This window comes from Palaemon carinicauda, chromosome 1 (assembly GCF_036898095.1).
Source record: "Palaemon carinicauda isolate YSFRI2023 chromosome 1, ASM3689809v2, whole genome shotgun sequence".
NCBI lineage: Eukaryota > Metazoa > Arthropoda > Malacostraca > Decapoda > Palaemonidae > Palaemon > Palaemon carinicauda.
The window spans coordinates 116,659,654-116,683,705 of NC_090725.1; the positions used below are offsets into that span (position 1 = coordinate 116,659,654).

Consider the following 24,052-nt stretch of genomic DNA (forward strand, 5'->3'; position numbering starts at 1 on the left):
CAGCCATTACTAGTCCATTGCAAAACAAAGGTCTCAGACATGTCCTTCCACTTGCGTCTGTTTATGGTCTTTCTATGCCAGTCTATACCCATAAAATTTCTTAGTTCGTCAATAAATCATCTGCTCTTCCTACCTGCTTCTTTTGCAGTCTCTAGGGGGCCCATTTGTTGTTCTTAATGTCCATCTATTAACTGGCATTCTCATTATATTTCCTGCCCATGTCGATATATATATATATATACACACACACACACACACACACACACATATATATATATATATATATATATATATATATATATATATATATATATATATATATATATATATATGTATATGCTATATATATACATATATAAGTATTTATACACATACCTAAATATATACATATATATACATACATACATACATATATATATATATATATATATATATATATATATATATATATATATATATACATATATATATATATATATATATATATATATATATATATATGTGTGTGTGTGTGTGTGTGGTTGTGTGCGTGTGTGTGTATAAACTAAAGTAGAAGATATCCTAACAACATGGGCAGGGCATATAATAAGGATGACAGATAAAGATGGCTATTAAGAACAACAGAATGGGGCCCTAGAGATTGCAAAAGGAGCAGGGGAAGGAAGAGAAGACGATGGAAGGACGAACTTTAAATAATTGCGGATATAGACTGGCATAGAAAAGCCATAAACAGACCGGAGTGGAAGAATTTGTCCAAGGCCTTTATCTTGCAGCGGACTAGTTATGGTTGATGATGATGTAAATGTGTATGATATATACACATATATCAAAATAATCCATATATTTTACTACCTTAAGATCTGGATTCTCTCTTATACATCAGGATCAGAGACCCAAGTGGAAATCAACCCAAAGATTACAGCTTCTGGCCGGCCGATGAATCGAACCCTGTTCCAGGAAACTGGTACGACAATGTCATATCCTTTAGATATGCTAATTAATTCAGAACCATTACTTCTGATTTATTCATTATCTTGACGATCATGATTCTTGATGAGGAAGTATCTTTATTTTCACAAGTATTTTGAAGAAAACCTGCACTCAATAATAGAGACAATCTTCAGATATACACAATAAGGAGTCCTTCAGTTTCGAATGTTGAGAATACACAGCAGTGGTAATTATCATGTTGTCCGTTTCCAACCTCTGATAAAGCCGTCTTCATTTAATATATCAGTTATGTCCTCACCTGGAAATTAAAATAAAAGATTATAGACAGACATCACACAATATGTAATTTGTACACAAGCAAATCGTTTGCCTAACATGTCTTACTTTTGTTGTATAATGGAGAGGTGCATAGTAAACTATAACAGTGTTATTGATAATAATAATTATTATGATTTTTTACCTTAGCAAAAAAGGTTCAAAATAAGGTTTATAAAAGATTTAAATAAAAAAAAAACTGGTAATAGAACAATTTTCTTAAAAAGGGCAAGAAAAATCTTTCAGTATAGTATAAGATATACACAATTTGAAACTATACCTATTATACACAAGAATCAAATTCAATAAGTTCAGGTAGAGCTAAGAAATACTGTACATTGCCATCTATATTTTTTACAGTTAATAGATTGGAACTACTCTCAATTATCCCATTGGCCAATATAATAACAAAACCTCACATGAGCTCCAGAACGACCTCATATCAAGGGTGGTAAATAAATAAGAAACACTCCAATACAAGCTCGTTACTGTCCAAGGAACTCATAAGATATTCACTATAAAATTTCAAGAGAATACGCAAATGGACAGAGTTTCTTAAAAAAAAAAAAAAATTAAATGATATATCATAAAATCAGTACAAATTGTTATCAATTCATCAAGGGTTGAGGATGGAAGAGTCGTCAACATAAATGATATTAATTGTGGCCATATCAGTGGTGGCATCCATCTCCTGCCTTGTTATTAATTCATCAAGGGGTGAGGATGGAAGAGTCGTCAGCATAAGTGATATTAATTGTGGCCATTTCAGTGGTGACATCCATCTTCTGCCTTCTTATCAATTCATCAAGGGGTGAGGATGGAAGAGTCGTCGGCATAAGTGAAACTAATTGTTGCCATATCAGTGGTGACATCCATCTCCTGCCTTGTTCAGTATTGGGTCTGTGGACCCATTGGGGGAAATTACATCCATCTTAGTGACGGATGAGCCTCTACTTATCTTAGTTTATTGAGTATTGTTGTAGGGTGGTATTAAAGGGTACAACCTGAACACTAATGCCCTAAGAAGTGGCAATGGTTTGAGGTGAAGCTATATTGTTCCTCATGACAGTGAATGGCCTGATGAGTTCTTCTTCAGAGGCCGAAGGAAATAAAGATTTTCACCAAAAGGGTACGGCAAAATGAAAATAACTCTGCATCCTCGCCCCTCTGTCTGGAGAGCGTATCTAAATAATTTGGGTTATAAGGTTTGCAGCCTTAAATACGGCATTATGCTTACATAACATAGCTAGAGAAGAAAAAGTACCCAGTGTTAGGGTTTTGAAATGCAGGCAAGAAATGTTTGATAGCTAATTTATTCAAAAGGAGAGAGGTGGATGATTTGACACTTGAGAAGTAGGAATGACAACGACTGATTGTGCTAGGGGTAACTGAAAGGTCTAGGGATAAGAAAGGGTTAGCCCATGTAGTGTCAGGAAGACTGTAGGTAGGTGAAAGAGCACATGTCTTAGGCTTAGGATTGAATGGGTTATGGTAGTCTACTGGAAATGTTTTTGACTCAAACGCAAGTTGGGATTTTGACCACGATACTCTCAGCAACCTCACTGTCCTTGTGAAAAAAGGATAAGACGCTTAGGAAGCCCATAGATCTGCCTTTAATAAACTGTGGCAAAAAAAATAAGAGTGAAAGATAATCTATTTGAAAAGTCTGCCTCTCTGCCTGACTGGTTTTGGAGAATTTGAAAGAATAGCTGTGCTAAGAAATTTTAATGTAAAGGTAGGTGAAAGGAAAAGAAATGGATTTTTATAGTTTTATTGGGTAGAGATAAAGAATATTTTGGGAGTGAATTTAGAAAAAAAGGTTTGATTTCTGGAAATATGTGGTTTCAAAAGAAAAACCTTATTTTACTACCGTGTATCTATCTATGATCATTTTTTTTTAGCGAGGCAGATTTGCACCGACTCGCAGCGGTGCCCTTTTAGCTCGGTGAAGTTTCCTGGTCGCTGATTGGTTGGACAAGATAATTCTAACCAATCAGCGACCAGGAAACTTTTCCGAGCTAAAAGGGCACCGCTGCGAGTCAGTGCAAATGTGCCTCATTAAAAAAATTTACTATAGTCTATCAGTAGATCGATCTAAAACAATATATTAATCTAACATCCTTAAGTTTTAAACTCGATTTAGTTTCCTTTATTAATTTTTCATGAGGGAAAACGAATAAAAGAGATCTGCAAACAATTATAGATACTCACAAGATTCACCATCTATTGTATACTCCTGACGAGTACTGGTCCTCGGGAGGTCTAGTGCCGATGATGAATAAGGACCGCCTTTGAATCTGAAGAAGTGTTGTAAATAGAAATATTATAAAAATACTCATTTTCAGTAATTTAAAACATTCATGATATTATGATAATGATGAAAAAGGAGGAACTTACGTAATCTATCTTACTTTTGTGAAAAAATAAAGAATACCATATGCATTTATCAATTTGAAAAGATAAATTTCTAAAATTTTCTGAAAAAAAAACCCTACTGCAAAAACACCATGAGCTGAAACGTTTTCGTCAAATCATCCTTTGCATCATTTAGAAAAAAAATAGGAAAAACTATTACAAACCAGTGATTGTAAATAAAGACGTGATAAAAATGGTTTACATATAAAGAAGTGAAAGTTTTGTTCCAAATTACTCGTAACTTCTTCATACTTCCAAATATCACCTGATTCAAACGGTAAAATAAAGAACTGTGTCCCTCTCCAACAATGGATTGGACTAGATTCCGGAATTTTGGCCAGAGGGACTGGCAATGGAACCTTGGATAATGATATTTTTGCTGACTTCCATCAGAATCTAATTTCTTGTAAATCTTATTGCTTAGACCCATTTGTTCTTAAAAGGATATGAAAGTATAAAAGGATGTAAAAGAAGTTAAGTAAATCTGTCCTTTGGTCTGTCTCCCATGTACTTAGCTGAGATTACAGAATATGAAACCACAGGGATGGATAAAAATGCTTTTCAGTCTGGAAAAAAAAACAGCTGACAATGTAAATAGATGATATACTTATGGATAGAATTATGAATGACTTGAAAGAACAAAACTGGCCACCCAAGCCAGATACAATAATTGCGAAACATATCAATCCAACAGTTTGTCTTGCAGAGTTTTTAAAGTTGCTCCTTGGTGGCCAGCAGAAATTAGAATCTAATCAGAGTAACAGACTTTCATGGCCAATAGAAAACGCGGAGTGGTGCAGGGGCAACAAATCATGTGAATGGGATTATCCTGCTCCCTAAAGCCTCATTTTGTACACCAGCCCCAATACCAGTCACAAACAGGGAATATAAAATGCATAGCATACAGGCTAATTTGAAATCTCCTCTCTTATCTTTCAACGAGGAGAAACTATCCTCCTCAAATGGTTGCATAAACTACTTGTGTACTATATGAGAATGTTGTTAGCAGTTTTGTTTACACAATATCCTTTGTATACTAGCTTGCCTTCATAACTCATCACATCAGAGAATTAGTTCCTGGACTAGATTCAACACCTAGACATGGGATGCAAACCACATTCACGGTGGACAAAATTGGCTATATGCCTAACATAAATGCCCCACCAACAGAGATCTCTGCTGCCAATGAAATTCATTCTTAGGCACTATTAATTGAAGAAACTATCCCTTCAATATATTGCTGCTGCTGCAGATCATGGTAAGCCAACAGAAGTAGTGTGAAAATTTCCATCGAGTATTGAAACTATCCTAATGATGGAAAATTTCATGTTATATCTAACCTGCTCTCAATTATTGGCAAGTTATCTTGTGAAACTAAGCTACGGGATTTAGCTGTCGAGGCAGGAATAAGATCATAAGGATTGATTTATATAGTATTAGATGGTAAACAATGCAACATAGGAGTAAGACTTCAGAAGCTGGTTTACAATCGATAGATCATTAGATATTATCTGGCATCCTAACAGCATAGGTCCTTGAAGACAAGCTGATCTACGAATCTTTCATGAGGTTTGCTTGGTCAGGATTCTTAGAATGGTTGGTAGAGATCAAAAACAGATAAGAACAACAAAATATCAACGTAGGTCTGAGATCAATTGATGATTGTGTGGAAATTCATGTGCATCTAACTATGTTTTGTACCTGGATAATATGTTGAAAATTTTCTCATTTTTTCTATTGGGATGAACTGAAATACAGCAGAGAACAGTTAACTGGATTCTGGAGGCTCTATTTAGATTTAATAGAAATTATGCTTGGCTTAATAGCGGAAGATCAAGAAGGTGATTGGCTTGTATGATGCTTTGATGCTGATAAAAACAACTGTGAGAGAGAAATCTCAGTGTACATCTTGCAGTTGGCATCTTTAGAGGGCAAGTAACCCGAGTTTCACAGATATTTTCTTGGAGAAGGTTTTTCAGTTCAGCCAAGTAATTCAAATCTGTCTGGCTGAACTCCAATAGGCCAGACCCTGGAAGAGAGAGTTAACCAAGGTAGCCAGACCAGTGGTCGAACGAGAAATTTCAGCTTGAAGCCAAATGCCTTAAGAAGAGAGAGACTTGATTGATCCACAGAAGCCAAGGTTTGGTCAACCAGACCTTCAAGAGTAAAATCAAAGTATATCCCGAGTAATTGCGAAATATTTTGTGAGTAAAAGCAATGTATTTCTTATACGAAAGGCAAACATTTTATTCTATAATACTTAAGAAAATGACAATAGAGCAGTGTATTGCATAATTCATTGAAATTAGATTTTGGACCAACGAATTTCCAATTCAAATATTGGTAGCATTGATAAATGATCAAATATTTTAAAAAGGATAGAAACTACATAAAGTAAGAATATACAAATTACAAATAAAATTTCTTCGAAATTTTTATCAAATATAATTTTGGATAAAAATACATTTTGTAAGTAATAAATTACTGATAACCTTACAGATCTAGCAATGAAAAAATCAAATAGATTTTAAAATGAATAAGTTTGATGAATTAGCAACCACTTAATGAAGATAAGTAGAATTTAAAATGAATAAGATTGATGGATCAGCAACCACTGTGTGAAGATCAGTAGAATTTAAAATGAATAAGTTTGATGAATTAGTAACCACTGTGTGAAGATAAGTAGAATTTAAAATGAATAAGTTTGATGAATTAGCAACCACTGTGTGAAGATCAGTAGAATTTAAAATAAATAAGTTTGATGAATTAGCAATCACTGAGTGAAGATAAGTAGATTTTAAAATGAATAAGTTTAATGAATTATCAACCACTGTGTGAAGATCAGCAGAATTTAAAATGAATAAGATTGATGAATTAGCAACCACTGTGTGAAGATCAGTAGAATTTAAAATGAATAAGTTTGATGAATTAGCAACCACTGTGTGAAGATCAGTAGACTTTAAAATGAATATGTTTAATGAATTAGCATCCACTGAGTGAAGATAAGTAGCTTTTGAAATGAAAAAGTTTGACGAATTAGCAACCACTGAGTGGAAATAAGTCGATTTTAAAATGTATGAGTTTAAGGAATTAGCAACCACTGAGTGAAGATAAGTAGATTTTAGAATGAATAAGTATGATGAATTAGCAACCACTGTGTAAAGATAAGTAGCTTTTAAAATGAATAAGTTTGATGAATTAACAACCACTGAGTGAAGATAAGTAGATCTTAAAATGAATAAGTATGACGAATTAGCAACCACTAAGACTAAGTGAAGATCAGTAGAATTTAAAATTAATTCTTTTAATGAATTAGCATCCACTGAGTGAAGATGAGTAGATTTTAAAATGAATATGTTTGATGAGTTAGCAAGCACAGAGTGAACATAAGTAGATTTTAAAATGAATAAGTTTGATGAATTAACAACCACTGAGTGAAGACATAAAAAAAAAATAGAGCAATGACCGAAATGCTTAAAAAGAGAGAGAGAGAGAGAGAGAGAGAGAGAGAGAGAGAGAGAGAGAGAGAGAGAGAGAGAGAGAGAGAGAGAGAGAGAAGAAACACGTGTCAATTGTTACAACCATGAATATCACCATACCTAAAAAAATTGAAAAAACAACTATAACTAGAGGGACACTTGGTAGAGAGCAGACCCTGCTGAGACAACTTATATCTTGACCCTTTTCTCAACCTTGACCTTGACTATTGACCTTAACATGTATTAAATGGCGTGGATGTCCCTACGCTAAAATATGAGCCAAGTTTGAAATCTCTGTGAAAACGATGACCAAACTTATAGCTGGTTACGGGAATTGGACATTTTGCTTGATTGTGACCTTGATCTTTGACCTTCACCTTGCAAAATTTATCAATTTCAAGCTTTTTACATAACAGGTAATCCCTGCAAGTGTCATTACTTTACGATTAAAATTGTAGCCAAGAAGCTGTTCACAAACAAACACACAAACAGGGGTGTAAACATAACCTCCTTCCAACTTCGTTGGTGGGGGCAATTATGTAATAAAAACAAAAGCATAAGTAAGTAGTAAATTAGAATAAAGGTATGGTGTTAAAGGAAAAATATTAGTAATATGTCTCCGATGAGAGATGAAGAACATAATGCTATTATACCCAAAACAGAATATTAATGCCAAAAAAAAAAAAAAAAAAAAAAAAAAAACAAAGGTAATATTTGACAAGGCATTTGAATATATCAGGTTCAAAGCCCAGTTTTCAGTTCATCAAAATTACTCTCTAAAATGTTCTTTTTCCTTTATAGAAATTTTCTAGATGAAATTTTCGTCAATATGTATTCCACACTCATGCTTGGTTAAACAGTGAATCTAAAAGGGTTAACTTACCTCTGAATTAAAGCAGATTGTTCTTTCTGGCAGGAAGGACAAGTAGCCTTATCATCACACACTAAAAAGATGAACATCAAAATGTAATTAATATTCATTAAACATTCTAAAGAGCGAGATATAATTCAAATCAGCATCATACAATCTTTTGTTTACATGAATAACATTCTCTTAGAATTGATTTAGTGGAGTTTTAACGTTGGTTAAGGATGATGCTGTAGTAAGTGAGCTAAATTGTTGCAGAGGGAGCTTGCCATAAGAAATTTCAGGTTATATTCACTGTTGTTCAACGAGCTTGTAATACGAAACCTCTGGTCACATTAGTTGTTGAAGAGTGAGCTTGTAATATGAAATCTCAGCTCATATTAATTGTTGGAGAATGAGCTTGTAATACGAAACTTCTGGTCACATTAATTGTTGCAAAGTGAGCTTGTAATACTAAACCTCTGGTCACATTAATTGTTGCAGAGTGAGCTTGTAATATGAAATTTGAGGTCATATTAATTGTGGGAGAGTGAGCTTCTAATGGAAATCCTCTGGTCATATTAATTGTTGGAGAGGGAGTTTGTAATAATAAAAAAAAAAAATCTCCACTCATGATAATTGCTGCAAAATGAGCTCGTAATGAGAAACCTCTGGTCATATTAATTGTTGTAGAGAGAGATTGTAATAAAAAATCTCCAGTCATATTAATAGTGTGATAATAAAATTCAGGTCATATTCATTGTTGTAGAGTGAAATTTTAATACGAAATCTCTGGTAATATTAATTGGTGTAGAGTGAGCTTGTAATAAGAAAATCTCAGGGCATAGTAAATGTAGCTTGTGATATAAATCTAAATTGATGTAGAATGACCTTGTAATAAGAAATTCCAGGTCAGATTATCGGATTATATTAAGTTTTAAGCCTTTTCAATGCTATCACAGGAGTTTCAATGCTGGAAGACCTGTTCATAAGACCTACCGTGCGATGAGAAAGCAGTTCCAACATCAACTCTAATGGAAACTTTGCCCTGTTCGCGATAAGTATGGAAGAGCTCTCCCAGTCGCCGTGCCGAGGTCAGTCCTGGAATGAATGATTGAATGAATGAATGAATGAATGAAGGATTTGAAGTTCTCTGGCATCCTGACATCGAAAGTCATTGACGCCGATATCGTTTATTATAAATAATGATTAAACGAATATTCAACTTGAGAAATACAGTCCACTTATATTATTAAGGTAAGATAACAACGAATCACTCTCCTTGTATCGAAATATTTCCATTTTGGAGAGAGAGAGAGAGAGAGAGAGAGAGAGAGAGAGAGAGAGAGAGAGAGAGAGCCTTACCTTATTTGCCTTATTTTTTTGTTTGGGTTCCCCCAGGTCCCTCAGTGTGAGGCACCTCGTATATCCACCAGAGAGTTGCTAATGCATCTTCCGGTGTATTTTGCATCTTCCAGTCTTGGATGGTCTGGGATGCATCTTAGGTATTTATCGAGCTTATTCCTAAACACATCTACGCTCACTCCTGATATGTTTCTTAGATGAGCTGGCAGCACATTAAATAGTCGCTGCATTATCGATGCTGGTGCGTAGTGGATTAATGTCCTGTGCGCCTTTCTTAGTTTACCTGGTATATTTTTTGGCACTATTAATCTACCTCGGCTTGCTCTTTCTGATATTTTTAGCTCCATGATGTTTTCAGTAATTCCTTCTATTTGCTTCCATGCTTGTATTATCATGTAGCGTTCTTTTCTCCTTTCTAGACTGTATAGTTTTAAAAATTTCAGTCTTTCCCAGTAGTCAAGGTCCTTAACTTCTTCTATTCTAGCAGTATAGGAGCTTTGTACACTCTCTATTTGCGCAATATCCTTTTGGTAGTGTGGGTACCATATCACATTGCAGTACTCGAGTGTACTACGTACATAAGTTTTGTAAAGCATAATCATGTGTTCAGCTTTCCTTGTTTTAAAGTGTCTGAATAACATTCCCATTTTTACTTTACATTTAGCCAACAGTGTTGCTATTTGGTCGTTGCATAACATATTCCTATTTAACATTACACCAAGGTCTTTAATTGCTTCCTTGTTTGTGATTGTCTCATTATTAGGTCCCTTGTATGCATATACCATTCCTTCTCTGTTTCCATAATTTATTGATTCGAATTTATCGGAGTTAAATGCCATCCTATTTATCTCCGCCCAATCATATATTTTGTTTAGATCTCTTTGTAGTGAGTTCCTATCTTCATCACAAGTAATTTCTCTACTTATTCTTGTGTCATCGGCGAAACTTCTCACTACGGAGTTTTCAACATCACAGTCTATGTCTGAGATCATAATAACAAACAGCAGTGCAGCTAATACCGTACCTTGCGGCACACCAGATATTACCTGGGCTTCATCTGATTTCTCGTCATTTGCAACCACTATCTGTTTTCTGTTTTGCAGGAATTCTTTTACCCTTTTTCCTATCTTTTCCACAATATTATGCTTTCTCATTTTTTTCTCCAATATGTTATGGTCTACCTTGTCAAAGGCTTTTGCAAAATCTAGATAGATCACATCTGAGTCTTTTTCATTTATCATATTTTTGTATATGTTTTCATAGTGTGCTATCAGTTGGGTCTGTGTACTTTTTCCAGGCACGAAACCGGGTTGACCCATATTAAACAAATTATTTTTAACCAAATGGTTCATTATTTTCTTTTTTTATTACCCTCTCATACACTTTCATAATATGTGATGTTAGACTAACAGGTCTATAATTGCTTGCCTCTAGTCTTGATCCACTTTTGAAGATAGGGGTTATATAAGCTAATTTATGTTTAACATATATCTCGCTCATATCTACACTTTGTCTTAGCAGTATTGCAAGCGACTTCGCGATAGTGTTTGCAGTTTTTTTTAACAAAATCGCTGGAACTCCATCTGGTCTGGCTGCCGATCCATTTTTAATTTCGTTTATAGCCGTGACAATATCTGCTTCATTAATATCTATATCTGTTAGATATTCAACATTTTCTTCTCTCATTTCTGTTTCGTTATTCTCATTCGCAATTCTTGGTGTGAACTCACTCTTATATTTTTCTGCTAATATGTTGCATATTTCCTTTTTTTCATTCGTTAGCCGTCCTTCAATTCTTAGAGGGCCTATTTCTAATCTCCCTTTATTCATCTTTTTTGCATAGGAGTAAAGTACTTTGGGGTTTCTTTTTATATTTTGAAGTGTCCTTTCTTCTAAGTCCCTTTTTTCATTTTCTTTCGACTGTATAATCTTTTGTTCTGCATTTTCTATCTTACATTTTATTTCCCTCATTTTCCACACATTTTTTTCTTTTGCAAGATTTTTCTTCCACTTTCTAATTTTCTGAAATAAGATCCTTCTGTCTCTTGGTATGCACATCTTTTGTTTATTGTTTGTTTTCGGTACATATTTTTCAACAATTTTCTCCAGTATTTTGTACAGTATGTCCGTATTTACCTGTATATTATCACTAACAAATACATTTTTCCATTCTTTATTCAGTTCTTCATTTATTTCTGACCATTTTATATTCTTACTGTAAAAATTATATTTTCCATATCCTTCCCAAAGTTTTGTGCTTTTATTAATTCTGCGATCACTTGCTTTGGAATGGACTATCAATTCTATGACATTGTGGTCTGAAATTCCTGTGTTATACACTATTATTTCTTTAACATAATTCACCTCATTCACAAATACTAGATCTAGGACATTTTCCTTTCTTGTTGGAATGTGGTTTATTTGTTGCATATTATGTTCTAATAGCATATCTTGAAGCTTTTCAAATTGCCTCTTATCTTCTGCGCTACTATTACTATCTTTTTTTATATGTATACATACAACCAATTTCTTCTATCCGTTCTTTCCAATCCACGAAAGGAAAGTTAAAATCTCCGGATAGGAGTATATTCCAATCTTTATGGTTTCTACATATATCATCTATTTTTTCTATTATTATGTCAAACTCCTTAGTGTTTGGGGGTCTGTAAACTACAATATTCACTAGTTTTTCAAATTTAAATTCTACCGCAATCAATTCACATTCTGTGTTGCTGTATTTTTCACAGACTTTTCCTTGATTTATGTCTCTTCCATATATTGCGGTTCCCCCTTGATTCCTATTTTTTCTGTCTGATCTATAAGTTTGGAAACCCTTTATCTGGTCATCACTGCCAGTCTCTTGTGAATACCATGTTTCACTTATATTTAATATATCTATTTTTTCAATTTGGGTTAGTTCTTCTAAGAACTCTATTTTCCTTTTAGAGTTACTCGTGACTAAACCCTGTGCATTCATCACTATTATGGTTTGTGTTTCATCCCCATTATTTAATATTGGTAATAATATGGATTCTCCCATGCTTCCTTCCTGTTCTGATATGATGTTCTTTTCTTCATTTCCCGAAATTCTGCCATTAAAAAATCCAACTTTTCTATTATATTTGCTCTTTCGCCTTCATATTTATTTTTGTGTATACCTGCAAATGTCCCCATATCTGCACCAACCCCTGGCATTATAGATGCATTCTTTGTAGTTGGGCTCTAAATGTGCAGGTTTGGGTTGAAAGGCCTCATATCTTGGGGCTCTTGGTTCATAGCGCAGTATATACACGGCCTGCTTTTTTGTTTCTTTTTTTGTTTCTTTTTTGCTTTCATTTTTCTTTTCAGTTTGCTGAGTTTTCTTACTTTCATTCATGGTTGCAGGATGCATATATCGACATTTTTTGTTGAAACTGCATCCTTTTCCTTCTTTCAGGTTTTTGCATATTTTTGGATGGAGATCTCTGCATTTGTCTCCATATCCGTCTAAATACGCACATTTACCATATATTTCATAATTATGGCATATCTTTGGATGCTTGTAGTAGCATCTTTCGCCAAATCTACAATTCCCTCTTTTCAGCATATTGCAGACTATATCCTTCTTTTCTATTTTTTCTTGTTCTTGCTCTTCCCTAAAATTATATAGGTCCGGGTAGAGTCTCTTGGGTCTATTATTTGTTTCCATCTGGTAATTTATTTCTTCATAAGTATGTTGTTGGATGGCATCATAGGTTATATCAATGATTTCTTCTGCATCCTTACACATATCCTGTTCATTGTTCTCTTCTTCTACTTTTTCTTCTTCTTCTTCTTCTGTTTCTTCTTCTTCCTCTTCTTTATCTTCAACTATCTGCAGATTTATTCTCGACTTAATTATATTTTCTATCCAGACTAAGCATGTTGAGCAGAATACCTTTGTGTCTTTATTTTTTATTTTTTGCTGTATTTCAGCACATGTGGGGTGTGTTGGAACATGACAGGCATCACATTTTCTAATCAATTGTTGAGGATTATTAATGGAATACCATATCTTACATGTATTTCACCATTTTGGCATTCTTTTTCCCATTGCATCAATCAGCATATTCACCATATTGGACTTTTTATTGTTCTTTGATGGAATGTGTTGATTGATGTAGACTTTCTTTATAAGTCTCTTTATCACTTGGATCTTCTTTGGAATTTCTTCTCTTATTTTGCTGATGTTTTCCGCAGATTTGCTCCAGTTTATTGGATCATATTGTTTCAATATGTCTGCGAATATTTTTCCGACACACTGGTTGACGTTACTAGTGACCTCTGTTATCAGACGGTCGAGCTCCTGTTTCGCCAACTCATGGAATTTACTTTTGCTGAGTCCAGCGATGTCTCTCCAAGCCTTGCCCGTGTTGTACATAGCCATCTTGATTAGATTTTTAGTAATTCACAAGATAACTATTCTATGCCGACGTTTTATCCCACTTCTCTGACCTCAAACTAATCACTGACTATTCACGAAAACTTGTAGCTATATTGCACTCGATAGCCTTTTGTTATCCGCGTTAAATCAGGATATTTATAGGGTTGCAAAAGTGTAATCACTCACCGGCACACAGATACAAAACTGAGAGAGAGAGAGAGAGAGAGAGAGAGAGAGAGAGAGAGAGAGAGAGAGAGAGAGAGAGAGAGAGAGAGAGAGAGAGAGAGAGAAACGTTTGGTGTGATTTAAGGCTTTTAATATTTGAGAGAAATTTATAATGAGCATATATTTATCTGCCATTAAGAGAGAGAGAGAGAGAGAGAGAGAGAGAGAGAGAGAGAGAGAGAGAGAGAGAGAGAGAGATAGAGAGAGAGAGAGATAGAGAAAAGTTCTTACTCTCCTTCCGCCGTATTTCTTCGTATCTCTCCAAGAGTTCATTGATGTCATTCAAGGACTCTTGCAAACTATCAGGTTGAAGGTCACTATTCTGAGGTAGTTCTTGAGGCGGTAAAAATCGGCAGATCTGTTCGATATAATCCCTGTAATGAAAGGAAAAGCTTAGCTGAAAGTAATATGAATTAAGTATATTCTTTATACATAAAAAAAAGATTACTGCAGCTGTTTCGGATTATTTGAAATTTTTACAGTATTATTATTATCATTATTATTATTATTATTATTATTATTATTATTGTTGTTGTTATCATTAGTGTTATTTTTTATAATTATTATTATTATTAATACTATTATTATTATTATTATTATTATTATTATTATTATTAATATTATTATCATTATTATTTTTATTTTTGTCGTTGTTGTTGTTGTTTTTTCTGTTGTTGTTGTTGTTTCATAATCATTATTATTATTATTATTATTATTATTATTATTATTAGTAGTAGTAGTAGTAGTAGTAGTAGTATTAATAATATGCGAGAAATATTTAGCGAAAGGTAAGGAGGTGTATGTTGCGTTTATGGATCTGGAGAAAGCGTATGATAGAGTTGATAGGGAAGTAATTTGGAATGTGATGTGGTTATATGGAGTTGATGGAAGGTTGTTGCAAGCAGTGAAAAGTTTCTACAAAGGTAGTAAAGCATGTGTTCTGATAGGAAATGAAGTGAGCGATTGGTTTTCGGTGAGAGTGGGGCTGAGACAGGGACGTGTGATGTCGCCGTGGTTGTTTAACTTGTATGTTGATGTAGTGGTGAGAGAGGTGAATGCTCAAGTGCTTGGACGAGGATTGAAACTGGTGGACTAGAATGACCATGAAAGGGAGGTAAACCAGTTGTTGTTTGCAGATGATACTGTACTGGTTGCAGACGCGGAAGAGAAGCTTGGCCGATTAGTGACAGAATTTGGAAGGGTGTGTGAGAGAAGGAAGTTGAGAGTTAATATGGGTAAGAGTAAGATTATGAGATGTACGAGAAGGGAATGTGGTTATTATATGACATGCACACATATCTATGTCTGTGTTTAAATGTTTAAATAAGCAAATATGTATATATATATATATATATATATATATATATATATATATATATATATATATATATACAATAACTTATAACTTAAATATATGGTACAAAGTCTATGGCACTACCTAAGACTAGAGAACAATGGTTTGATTTGGAGTTTACGTCTTCTAGAAGAGCTGCATACCATAGCTAGAGAGTCTATTCTACCCTTAACAAGAGGAAAGTGGCCAATGAAAAATTATAGTTCAGCAACCCCTTGGCGGAAGAAGAATTATTTGGTAATCTTAGTTCCTTGGGGGAAGTGTGTGTTTGTGTGTAAAATTATATAAAATTGTGTAATTTTCGGCGGGTTTGTAAGTCTACGTTCATAATCCCTATATGTGTAATTGTATTGTTACCAGTTAATCATGAACTTACCGATCTGTCAGCTTTATATGTGTTCGAAGACAAACGATATTATATAGATCCCGGTTGAGTTTTTTTGGCAGCGTCTCATCTACCAAGGCCAAAACCTGAGAAAAAAATAATAAATGGATGATTCAAGTCTGCAAATTAATTCAGACCATAATCATTTCCCTATTTCCATTTTAGGGTAAGATAAGATAAATCAGTGACTGACCTTGAAATCTGGGTTAACAAATTCTTCGTGGCAGCCTCTTCGAATTTCGTGCAGGCCCCACCTATTGGAAGGAAGGGATAAAATTACTCTTAAGAACTTAATGACCTAGGACCCATTCGTACAAATTTTCTTTTAACCTTAGATGGAAGTCTCGTAAGATTGGATAATTCTCTATTTATCAATATATCTGTGTGCCTTTATATGATAAACTTTAAAATAACAAGAGGAAGAAAATGTATATAGAATAGTGTGCCCGAGTGTACCCTCAAGTAATAGAACTCTACCCCAAGACAGTGGAAGACCATGGTACATAGGCTATGGCACTACCACATGGTTTGATTTTGAAGTGTTCTTCGCCTAGAAGAGCTGCTTACCAAAGCTAAAGAGTCTCTTCTACCCTTACCACAAGGAAAGTAGCCACTAAAAAACTACAGTGCATTAGTCAGGTGTGAGAATAGAGGAGAATCTATAAAGAATAAGCCAGAAAATTCAGTGTAAGGAAAAATTGGTTGAGTCCATTCCTGGTATTTTTTTCGACTTAGGCATGGGTTCAAATCATTACCCCTTGCTTAACCTGAAATATTAATCATAAAATAGTCTCCAGTAGATATATATATATTCAAGATTTTAATTCGATATAAAGTCCCATTAGTGGTCGATATTTACATGGATGGATAAAAATAACTAAAAATACCATTCATTTTGTAAACAAATTAGAATATACAGATGAATGTTCATCTATAATTAATCAAGTATTATTATCAAATACATACCTGCTGCTAACCAGGTTCTGGGTTCCAAAAATCATCATTCGCGAGGAATTCTGAACAGCTCTTTCGACGTTGTCTGTGTGTTGACAGCGTATAATTTTGTCACATAAGTCATGCAATATTTTTAAGGAACTGAAAGCCTTGATGTAATAAGAAAATATTAAAGAAAAACAGTATTTACCAACCATCTACTATTGAGATTGAGCAAGAGAGGTAATACTTTTATAGAAAACTGGTTTTCAAATAAATTAAAAAGTACAAATTGTCAAATACCCCTCCTTAGATATTTGAATTTTAACTCCACATTATTTGTTCACAAAATTCTTCTGATTTCAGTATTACAAAATAAAGTTTCAACGATGATATCTTAGAACTTTATCTTCTCTGGATTGGTACACAGAAAGAATAAGATATTTAATAAATGGTATATCAGGAGTAAATGATCATTAGCAAAAAATGTCTCTCATAAGATATATCTTTAGAGTATGGTACAGCTATTTTAGTTAAGGGGATTAAATAACTTAATGGAGTTTTAAGAAAAGATTAATCTTTCAATGTTATGAAGACGACTGCAACTTCATCCATATGTTCTAGTAATAAGAAAAGATTACTCTGTCGATGTTATGAAGACGACTGCAACTTCATCCATATGCTCTATGTATAAGAAAAGATTACTCTGTCGATGTTATGAAGACGACTGCAACTTCATCCATTTGCTCTATGTATAACAATTTAAGATGACAATTTTTACCAACGATAAACATATCTGGCACTTCAGGGAATACAAGCAGGATGGATGAATTGGAAAAAAGTGCGTGGAGTACTATGGGACACGAAAATAGGGGTTAAGTTGAAAGGTAAAGTACACAGAACAGTTGTGAGACCGGCAATGATGTATGGAGCGGAGACCTGGGCAATGAAGAAGACAGAAGAGAAGAAACTGGATGTGGCAGAGATGAGAATATTAAGATGGATGTGTGGGGTGACAAGAAGAGATAATATACGGAATGAGGTAATTAGGGGTACCACAGGAGTTAGAGAATTATCACATAAGATCCAAGAAAGTAGACTGAGGTGGAATGGTCATGTCAAGAGAAGAGATGGACAGTATATTTGGAGGAGAGTGATGGAAATGGAGGTACAGGGAACGAGAAGGAGAGAGAGACCAAAGCGAAGGTGGATGGACTGTATCAAGGATGACCTTCGATCAATTAACCGGTGGTGAATTGTGGGACAGAGGTAGATGGAGAACGCTGGCCAAAAACATCGACCCCACATAGAAGTGGGAAAAGATGCAGATAAAGAAGAAGAAGAAGAAGAAGACTTAAGGGAAACTTACGCATAATCCAATCTCCCGGTACGAAAGCATTATCATGCCAAGCAATTGAGTATCCACGTTGAGTAAGGGGAACGATTATCATCTCTCGGACTCGAGTGAAGTCTTCAGACGAGCATACGACAAAACAGTCGTACTTTTTCTGCAAAGTTTGGTAGATTAAAAATGGTTTACACTAACCACAAAAAGGAAGACCATATTATTGTTATATATCCAATGAACTTTTAAATATTTCCAGGCACTATCTCATCTTTCATGTATTAATAGATTTTATATACAGTACGTATACAGTATATACAATACACACAAACACAGACACACACACACACACACATATATATATATATATATATATATATATATATATATATATATATATATATATATATATATATATATATATATATATATATATGCAGAAGAACCACAGGGAAAATGAAAATACGAAATATACGATTAAGTCCTGACTAGTTTCGTGATACTTCTTCAGAGGACTGATTTAGTGAGAGAGGTTTCTTTACAATTTATAGGGAAAGTAAACATACGAACATACATATTGAGAATTAGAGAACAATGACACTCCCTTACCAGCTTCCTGGGCTGAGGTCAGGTATTAACTGGGCTGAGCTCCAACCTCATTTGACACCTGCCAAAAAGGGTGATTTCTGGTGGCAGGTAAATTCTTGTTTTTGACTTTCAGTACAGTTTTTTTTATATGAAAACACGGTAGCCTTATCTATATAAATACATAAGCAAAACTATTTGTATATGTAAAACACATCTACATATAAATATATAAAAAAGACATACATACATATACACAGACAGGCATTCATACACAAACATGCATAATATATACATAGACATATACATACGTGTACACATACTGGTATACATATACTGACACATACATAGACTTACATATAAATTCTTTTTTACATATGATTAACATGTATACATATACATATATATACACATACATACATATGCATACATACACACACACACACACATTGTTCTCTAATTCTCTATATGTATGTTCGTACGTTTACTTTCCCTATAAAATGTAAAGAAACCTCTCTCAATAAATCAGTCCTCTGAAGAAGTATCACGAAACTAGTCAGGACTTAATCATATATTTCGTATTTTCATTTTCCCTGTGGTTCTTTTGCATCTGAGCATCATGTTTTCCTGTGATTTTTACGCATATATATATATATATATATATATATATATATATATATATATGTGTGTGTGTGTGTGTGTGTGTGTGTGTGTGTGTGTGTTTGTGCATGTGTGTATTTATTAGTTTTACTAAGCTGTATATTTACTTTTTGAAATCAGATGTGGTATCCAAGGACTGTCCTGTTAAAGACTAAAACAGGGAGCCTTTAACAGGAAAGTCCTTGGAGACCACACAGCACTCTAATCCCAAAAATAGCAAGACTTTCCTGTTAAAGGCTCCCTGTTCTAGTCTTTAATAGGAAAGTCCTTTGAGACCACACAGCTCTCTAACCCCAAAATAGTAAGATTTTCCTATTAAAGGCTCATTGTTCCAGTCTTTATCAGGAGAGTCTTTGGAAACCATACAGCTCTCTAACGGCAAAAATAGTAAGATTTTCCTGTTAAAGTCTTCCTGTTCTACCCTTCAACAGGAAAGTCCTTGGAGACCACACAGAACTCTAACCCCAAAAATAGTAAGATTTTCCTATTGAAGGCTCATTGTTCCAGTCTTTAACAGGAGAGTCTTTGGAAACCACATAGAACTCTAACCACAAAAATAGTATATATAAATCACATCTTACCCGTTTAGCAACGGTTTTTGGTTGTTCAAACTTTCGCTTAATGCCAGTAAATGAATTTCTCCGGTAATTGGTGTAACAAGTCAATAAAACAAGGATGAGGAGGATCACTATGGCCAAAAATGTCATGATTAATTCGCCAGGTACCTGAAAAGTAGAAAAAAAACTTGTATATCTATAAGCAATATTTCTCATATGAGGCTTAGTAAAATAAAACCCCACTTCCATCTTATGGAAATCTTATGCAAGATGTCAAAATGCATACTCTTAATGGGGTAAAAATTGTTAGTTAAAGTTAGCCCGCAGTACCCTGTATAATGGAAACTCATCAGGGAAATTTAAGATTTGTAGTTAGTTTAAATCTGAAGCTATTACATTTAAATAAAATTGCTTTACTTTATCGTCCAATGTACCAGTGTTTGCAGGATACTCAGTGCTAATAGCCTTTGGGCACGAAAAGTATTAAATCTGTCAAAGGATAATCCTGCCTTGGCCATACAACTTCACTACTTGAATTGGAGAAAATAAGATTATATTGTTTGATTTGCGATAGGGGGACCACCGCACATGAAGGAAAACTTGAGTAATGTATATATATATATATATATATATATATATATATATATATATATATATATATATATATATATATATATATATATATATATATATTATACCCCATTTCTTATAACCATTTCCCTTTTGAAAAGAGGTGGATCTAATGAAGGCACATGTCTTTAGTAACTGAGTTTAGCCCCAGTTTATTTCTGAACAAATTCTTTGATTCGGTTTGTCAGGATAAGAAGACCAATCGCACCACAGTATCCCACAACACCTCGAAGGTTCTGATTGGTATACTTTCCCTCAAAGCCTTTTAGTCAAAGGTCTTTCATACGGATTGCAAAATAAGTATAGGTGTTGTAGGGGTGTAAGAATACTACCATCGTATGTCCTGCGTGTCGTAGAAAGCAACTAAATGGATAGTTGTTGCCTTGTAGTCTTCCTCTATAGCAAAAGGCTAGGCACACTACCACTAACTGTGGAAACTGCTGCCTTGCATTTTGACCATATAGTCAAAAGGTTAGATTCGCTGCCAATAACTATGGTTGGTGACTGCAATGGCATTTGATCGTACAACCCTCTGCCACTAACTATTGTTGATAACTGCAAGGGCATGTGGTTGATGACTGTAGGGGCGTGATCATAAAACCCTCTGCCAAATTATAAATCATGCCTGATGCTATTAGAGAACACATCAGGCAATCGACCCCTTAATGTAGAGATAACAGTGAAAGAAAAGAAGAGTTTCGCCGTTGTAAAAACTAATTAGGGTAATGTAACTGCTAAGTAACTAGAAGTTTCAAGCGTCCTTACTAGAACCTATCAGCTTCGAAATATTTTTTATTTAAACAATGATTTCAATATCTTCAGGTACTTCTAATCATTATCATATTATGTTAAGAGATTATATTATTACACTTCGGTATACCTTAATAACTATGAAAGTTTCTTTTATTGATGTTGTCTTTTCCAGCTTATCAAATCATCTTTCAATATTGTTAGAATATATTGTTAGAATCTCTCTCCTATATAATAGAGAGCAGGTAGCTGGTTTTATATATATATATATATATATATATACATCCATACATGTATATGTATATATATATAAATATAAGTATGTATGTATGCGTATGTGTATGCATATATATATATATATATATATATATATATATATATATATAGATATATATATATATACAGTGTATATATATATATATATATATATATATATATATATATATATATATATATATATATATTTCTCTCCTGCCATACTCAGGGGGAAAAGAGAGTAATCATACCCTGGTGAGGGGGTATCCCACAGGTACACTTGAAAACCAAACTCTCCCACTATTGCTGAACTAGCGGGTTGTCGTTAAGAAATTGGAAGGGTTTGGGAAGGATTGAATCTGTGTGTGCCTGTGTGGGCATATCTATCCAAATATTTAGACCTCATTTTTGACGGGGTGCATACACTAGTATAAAAGAATGTTGAAGTGAAGTGAAACATCACTGATTATAGTTAGCAAACATATATATCTTACTTCCTTTACTGGGGGAGACGGAGACGGACCTTCATTAACCAAACTTATTTCCTTTCGATCGCCTACAATGATACTAAAATGAAATAAAATAGATATTAGAATGGCACTGTCTCTTTATCTTAATCATGCAAAACACTTGTGTACAAACATGTGCCAACACCTGATAAGAATTTGTGAATATTTTAAAGATTCTAACTTGTTTTAAAATGAGAGTAAAGACTAGAAGGACTAATTAAATCTCTCCCTTAAATCGTCTAAACGAAAATCAATTTTCCACTTACCTGAGGTTTTCTCTATATAGATGTACATTTTCGCTTAGTGTAGTACCTTCCGAAATGTATAATTTCTTGAGCTTTGGATATTGATAAACATCGTTTACGCTTACGTTTCCTATAGTATCCCCTGTCACGGTCAGAGTTTCAAGATAATTTAGGGGGCCATCACAAATTGATGCCAAGGTTTTCATCTGTAACGGGAATAGATTGATAAAATGTGATAAAATAGGAATCAATATTGAAAGTCTAAACACTTTCAGAGTTTCATAATAATCTAGAGGGCTATGACAAACTAGTGCCAACGTTTTCATCTGTATCGGGAATAGATTGATAAAATTTGACAGAATAAGAATTAATATTGAAAGTCTACACACGCTCAGAGTTTCTAGATAAACTATGGGGCCATGATAAACTGGTGTCAATGTTCCCATCTGTAACAGGATTAGATTAATAAAATTTGATGAAATAAGAATCAATATTGAAAGTCTAAATGCAGTGGCATATTATATATTCTACTTTTCAGTTGATTAAAATGAAATGTGTTATAAATATGTCTTATAACTTGAAGAATGAAGATGACATATTTATATTAGGAATCAATATTGAAAATCTAAACATATTGGCCAATTTCATTTTCTATTTTTAAAGGATTATATTGAAATGTGTCAGAAATATGTTTATAATTTGAACAATGGATATGAAAATATTTTGAATGAATTTACCTTATTTCCAGAAAGATCGAGTTCATGTAAAGGTGACAAGAGCAAGCAATCATTTTTAGTGAAGTTTTGGAGGGTATTGTTGTTCAGATGAATTTCTTCCAAATTTTGAGGAAGACAATGTGCCTGCTCAATACTATAGGCTTCTTTTGTCTCGCACTTACAGTTTTCTTGAATTTTGCAGTCGTAAACTGTTTGGATTTAAAAGATATAGAAATATCATGTTATAAAGAATAGACCATTTTTCTAAAGTAGAAATAAATATTTGAAATGGGATATATTGTTCGTCCTCAACTACAAAACTAAGTCAAGTCTTACAGCTACAGACCCCTACTGTAGTTTAAATTATACTACCTAGGAGGATCCATGTACTTTCCTAAAATTTCCTATTTTTGGCATTGTAGTATAGCAGAAATATAATCAAGTGATAGAAATGCTGTAGAGAAAAAAAAAAGACGGAAATTGAGGGGCCACATGTTGAGATATAACCGTTTGAGAGTTATTGGATCCTTTGACTGGCCACCTTGTTGTACACTGGATCCCTCTCTTGTTAAGGTTAATTTTTCCTTTGTATCCAAATATACTGAATAGTCTGGCCTATAATTTGCACATACTGCTCTTTTCTCATACACTTGAGAGCGGTGAGATAACCGAAAAAATTCCTTTTCACTCAAGGGGTCAACTGTTGCGATGTAATTATTCAGTGGGTATTTCCTACTTGGTAAGAGTACAAGAGACTCTTTTGCTATGGTAAGCAGCTCCCCTAGAGGGGCACTACAAACCCAAACAATTACTCTCTATACTTGGGTAATACCATAGCCTTAATACCATGGTTTTCTACTGTCTTTGGTTAGAGGTCTCTATTCCATTTGTTTCCTTATTTTCAGACCTCTGCCAAAGGCTGACGTTGACACAAATAGCGAAAAACTCAAAACTGGATCTAGAATCTGGATCCTGCTCCGGATCATCTCCAAACTTTGAAGGAGTCGTCCATGATCTAAGGTCTATCTGTGGTGAATATTTAGTCAAAATCCATCGAGTAGTTGGAGTAATCTTGTCCACAGACACACAGACAAATAAATAAATAAAAAGCAAATCTGGGTCTAGAATC

The 24,052-nt window shown here is 34.0% G+C and overlaps 1 protein-coding gene across 1 annotated transcript in view; it reads right to left on the reverse strand.

Moving 5' to 3' along the window:
• Positions 1 to 1,157: 1,157 nt before the first annotated feature.
• The window catches only part of LOC137656122 (toll-like receptor 2), a 50,460-nt gene continuing 27,565 nt past the window's right edge, over positions 1,158 to 24,052 (reverse strand). The window contains 13 exon segments of the mRNA XM_068390326.1: positions 1,158 to 1,249; positions 3,478 to 3,563; positions 8,044 to 8,104; positions 9,007 to 9,108; positions 14,231 to 14,373; positions 15,730 to 15,824; positions 15,932 to 15,992; positions 16,705 to 16,777; positions 18,041 to 18,179; positions 19,843 to 19,986; positions 21,948 to 22,020; positions 22,229 to 22,413; positions 22,945 to 23,132. Coding sequence (XP_068246427.1) covers positions 1,185 to 1,249; positions 3,478 to 3,563; positions 8,044 to 8,104; positions 9,007 to 9,108; positions 14,231 to 14,373; positions 15,730 to 15,824; positions 15,932 to 15,992; positions 16,705 to 16,777; positions 18,041 to 18,179; positions 19,843 to 19,986; positions 21,948 to 22,020; positions 22,229 to 22,413; positions 22,945 to 23,132 — 1,415 coding nt within the window. The 3' untranslated portion in view covers positions 1,158 to 1,184.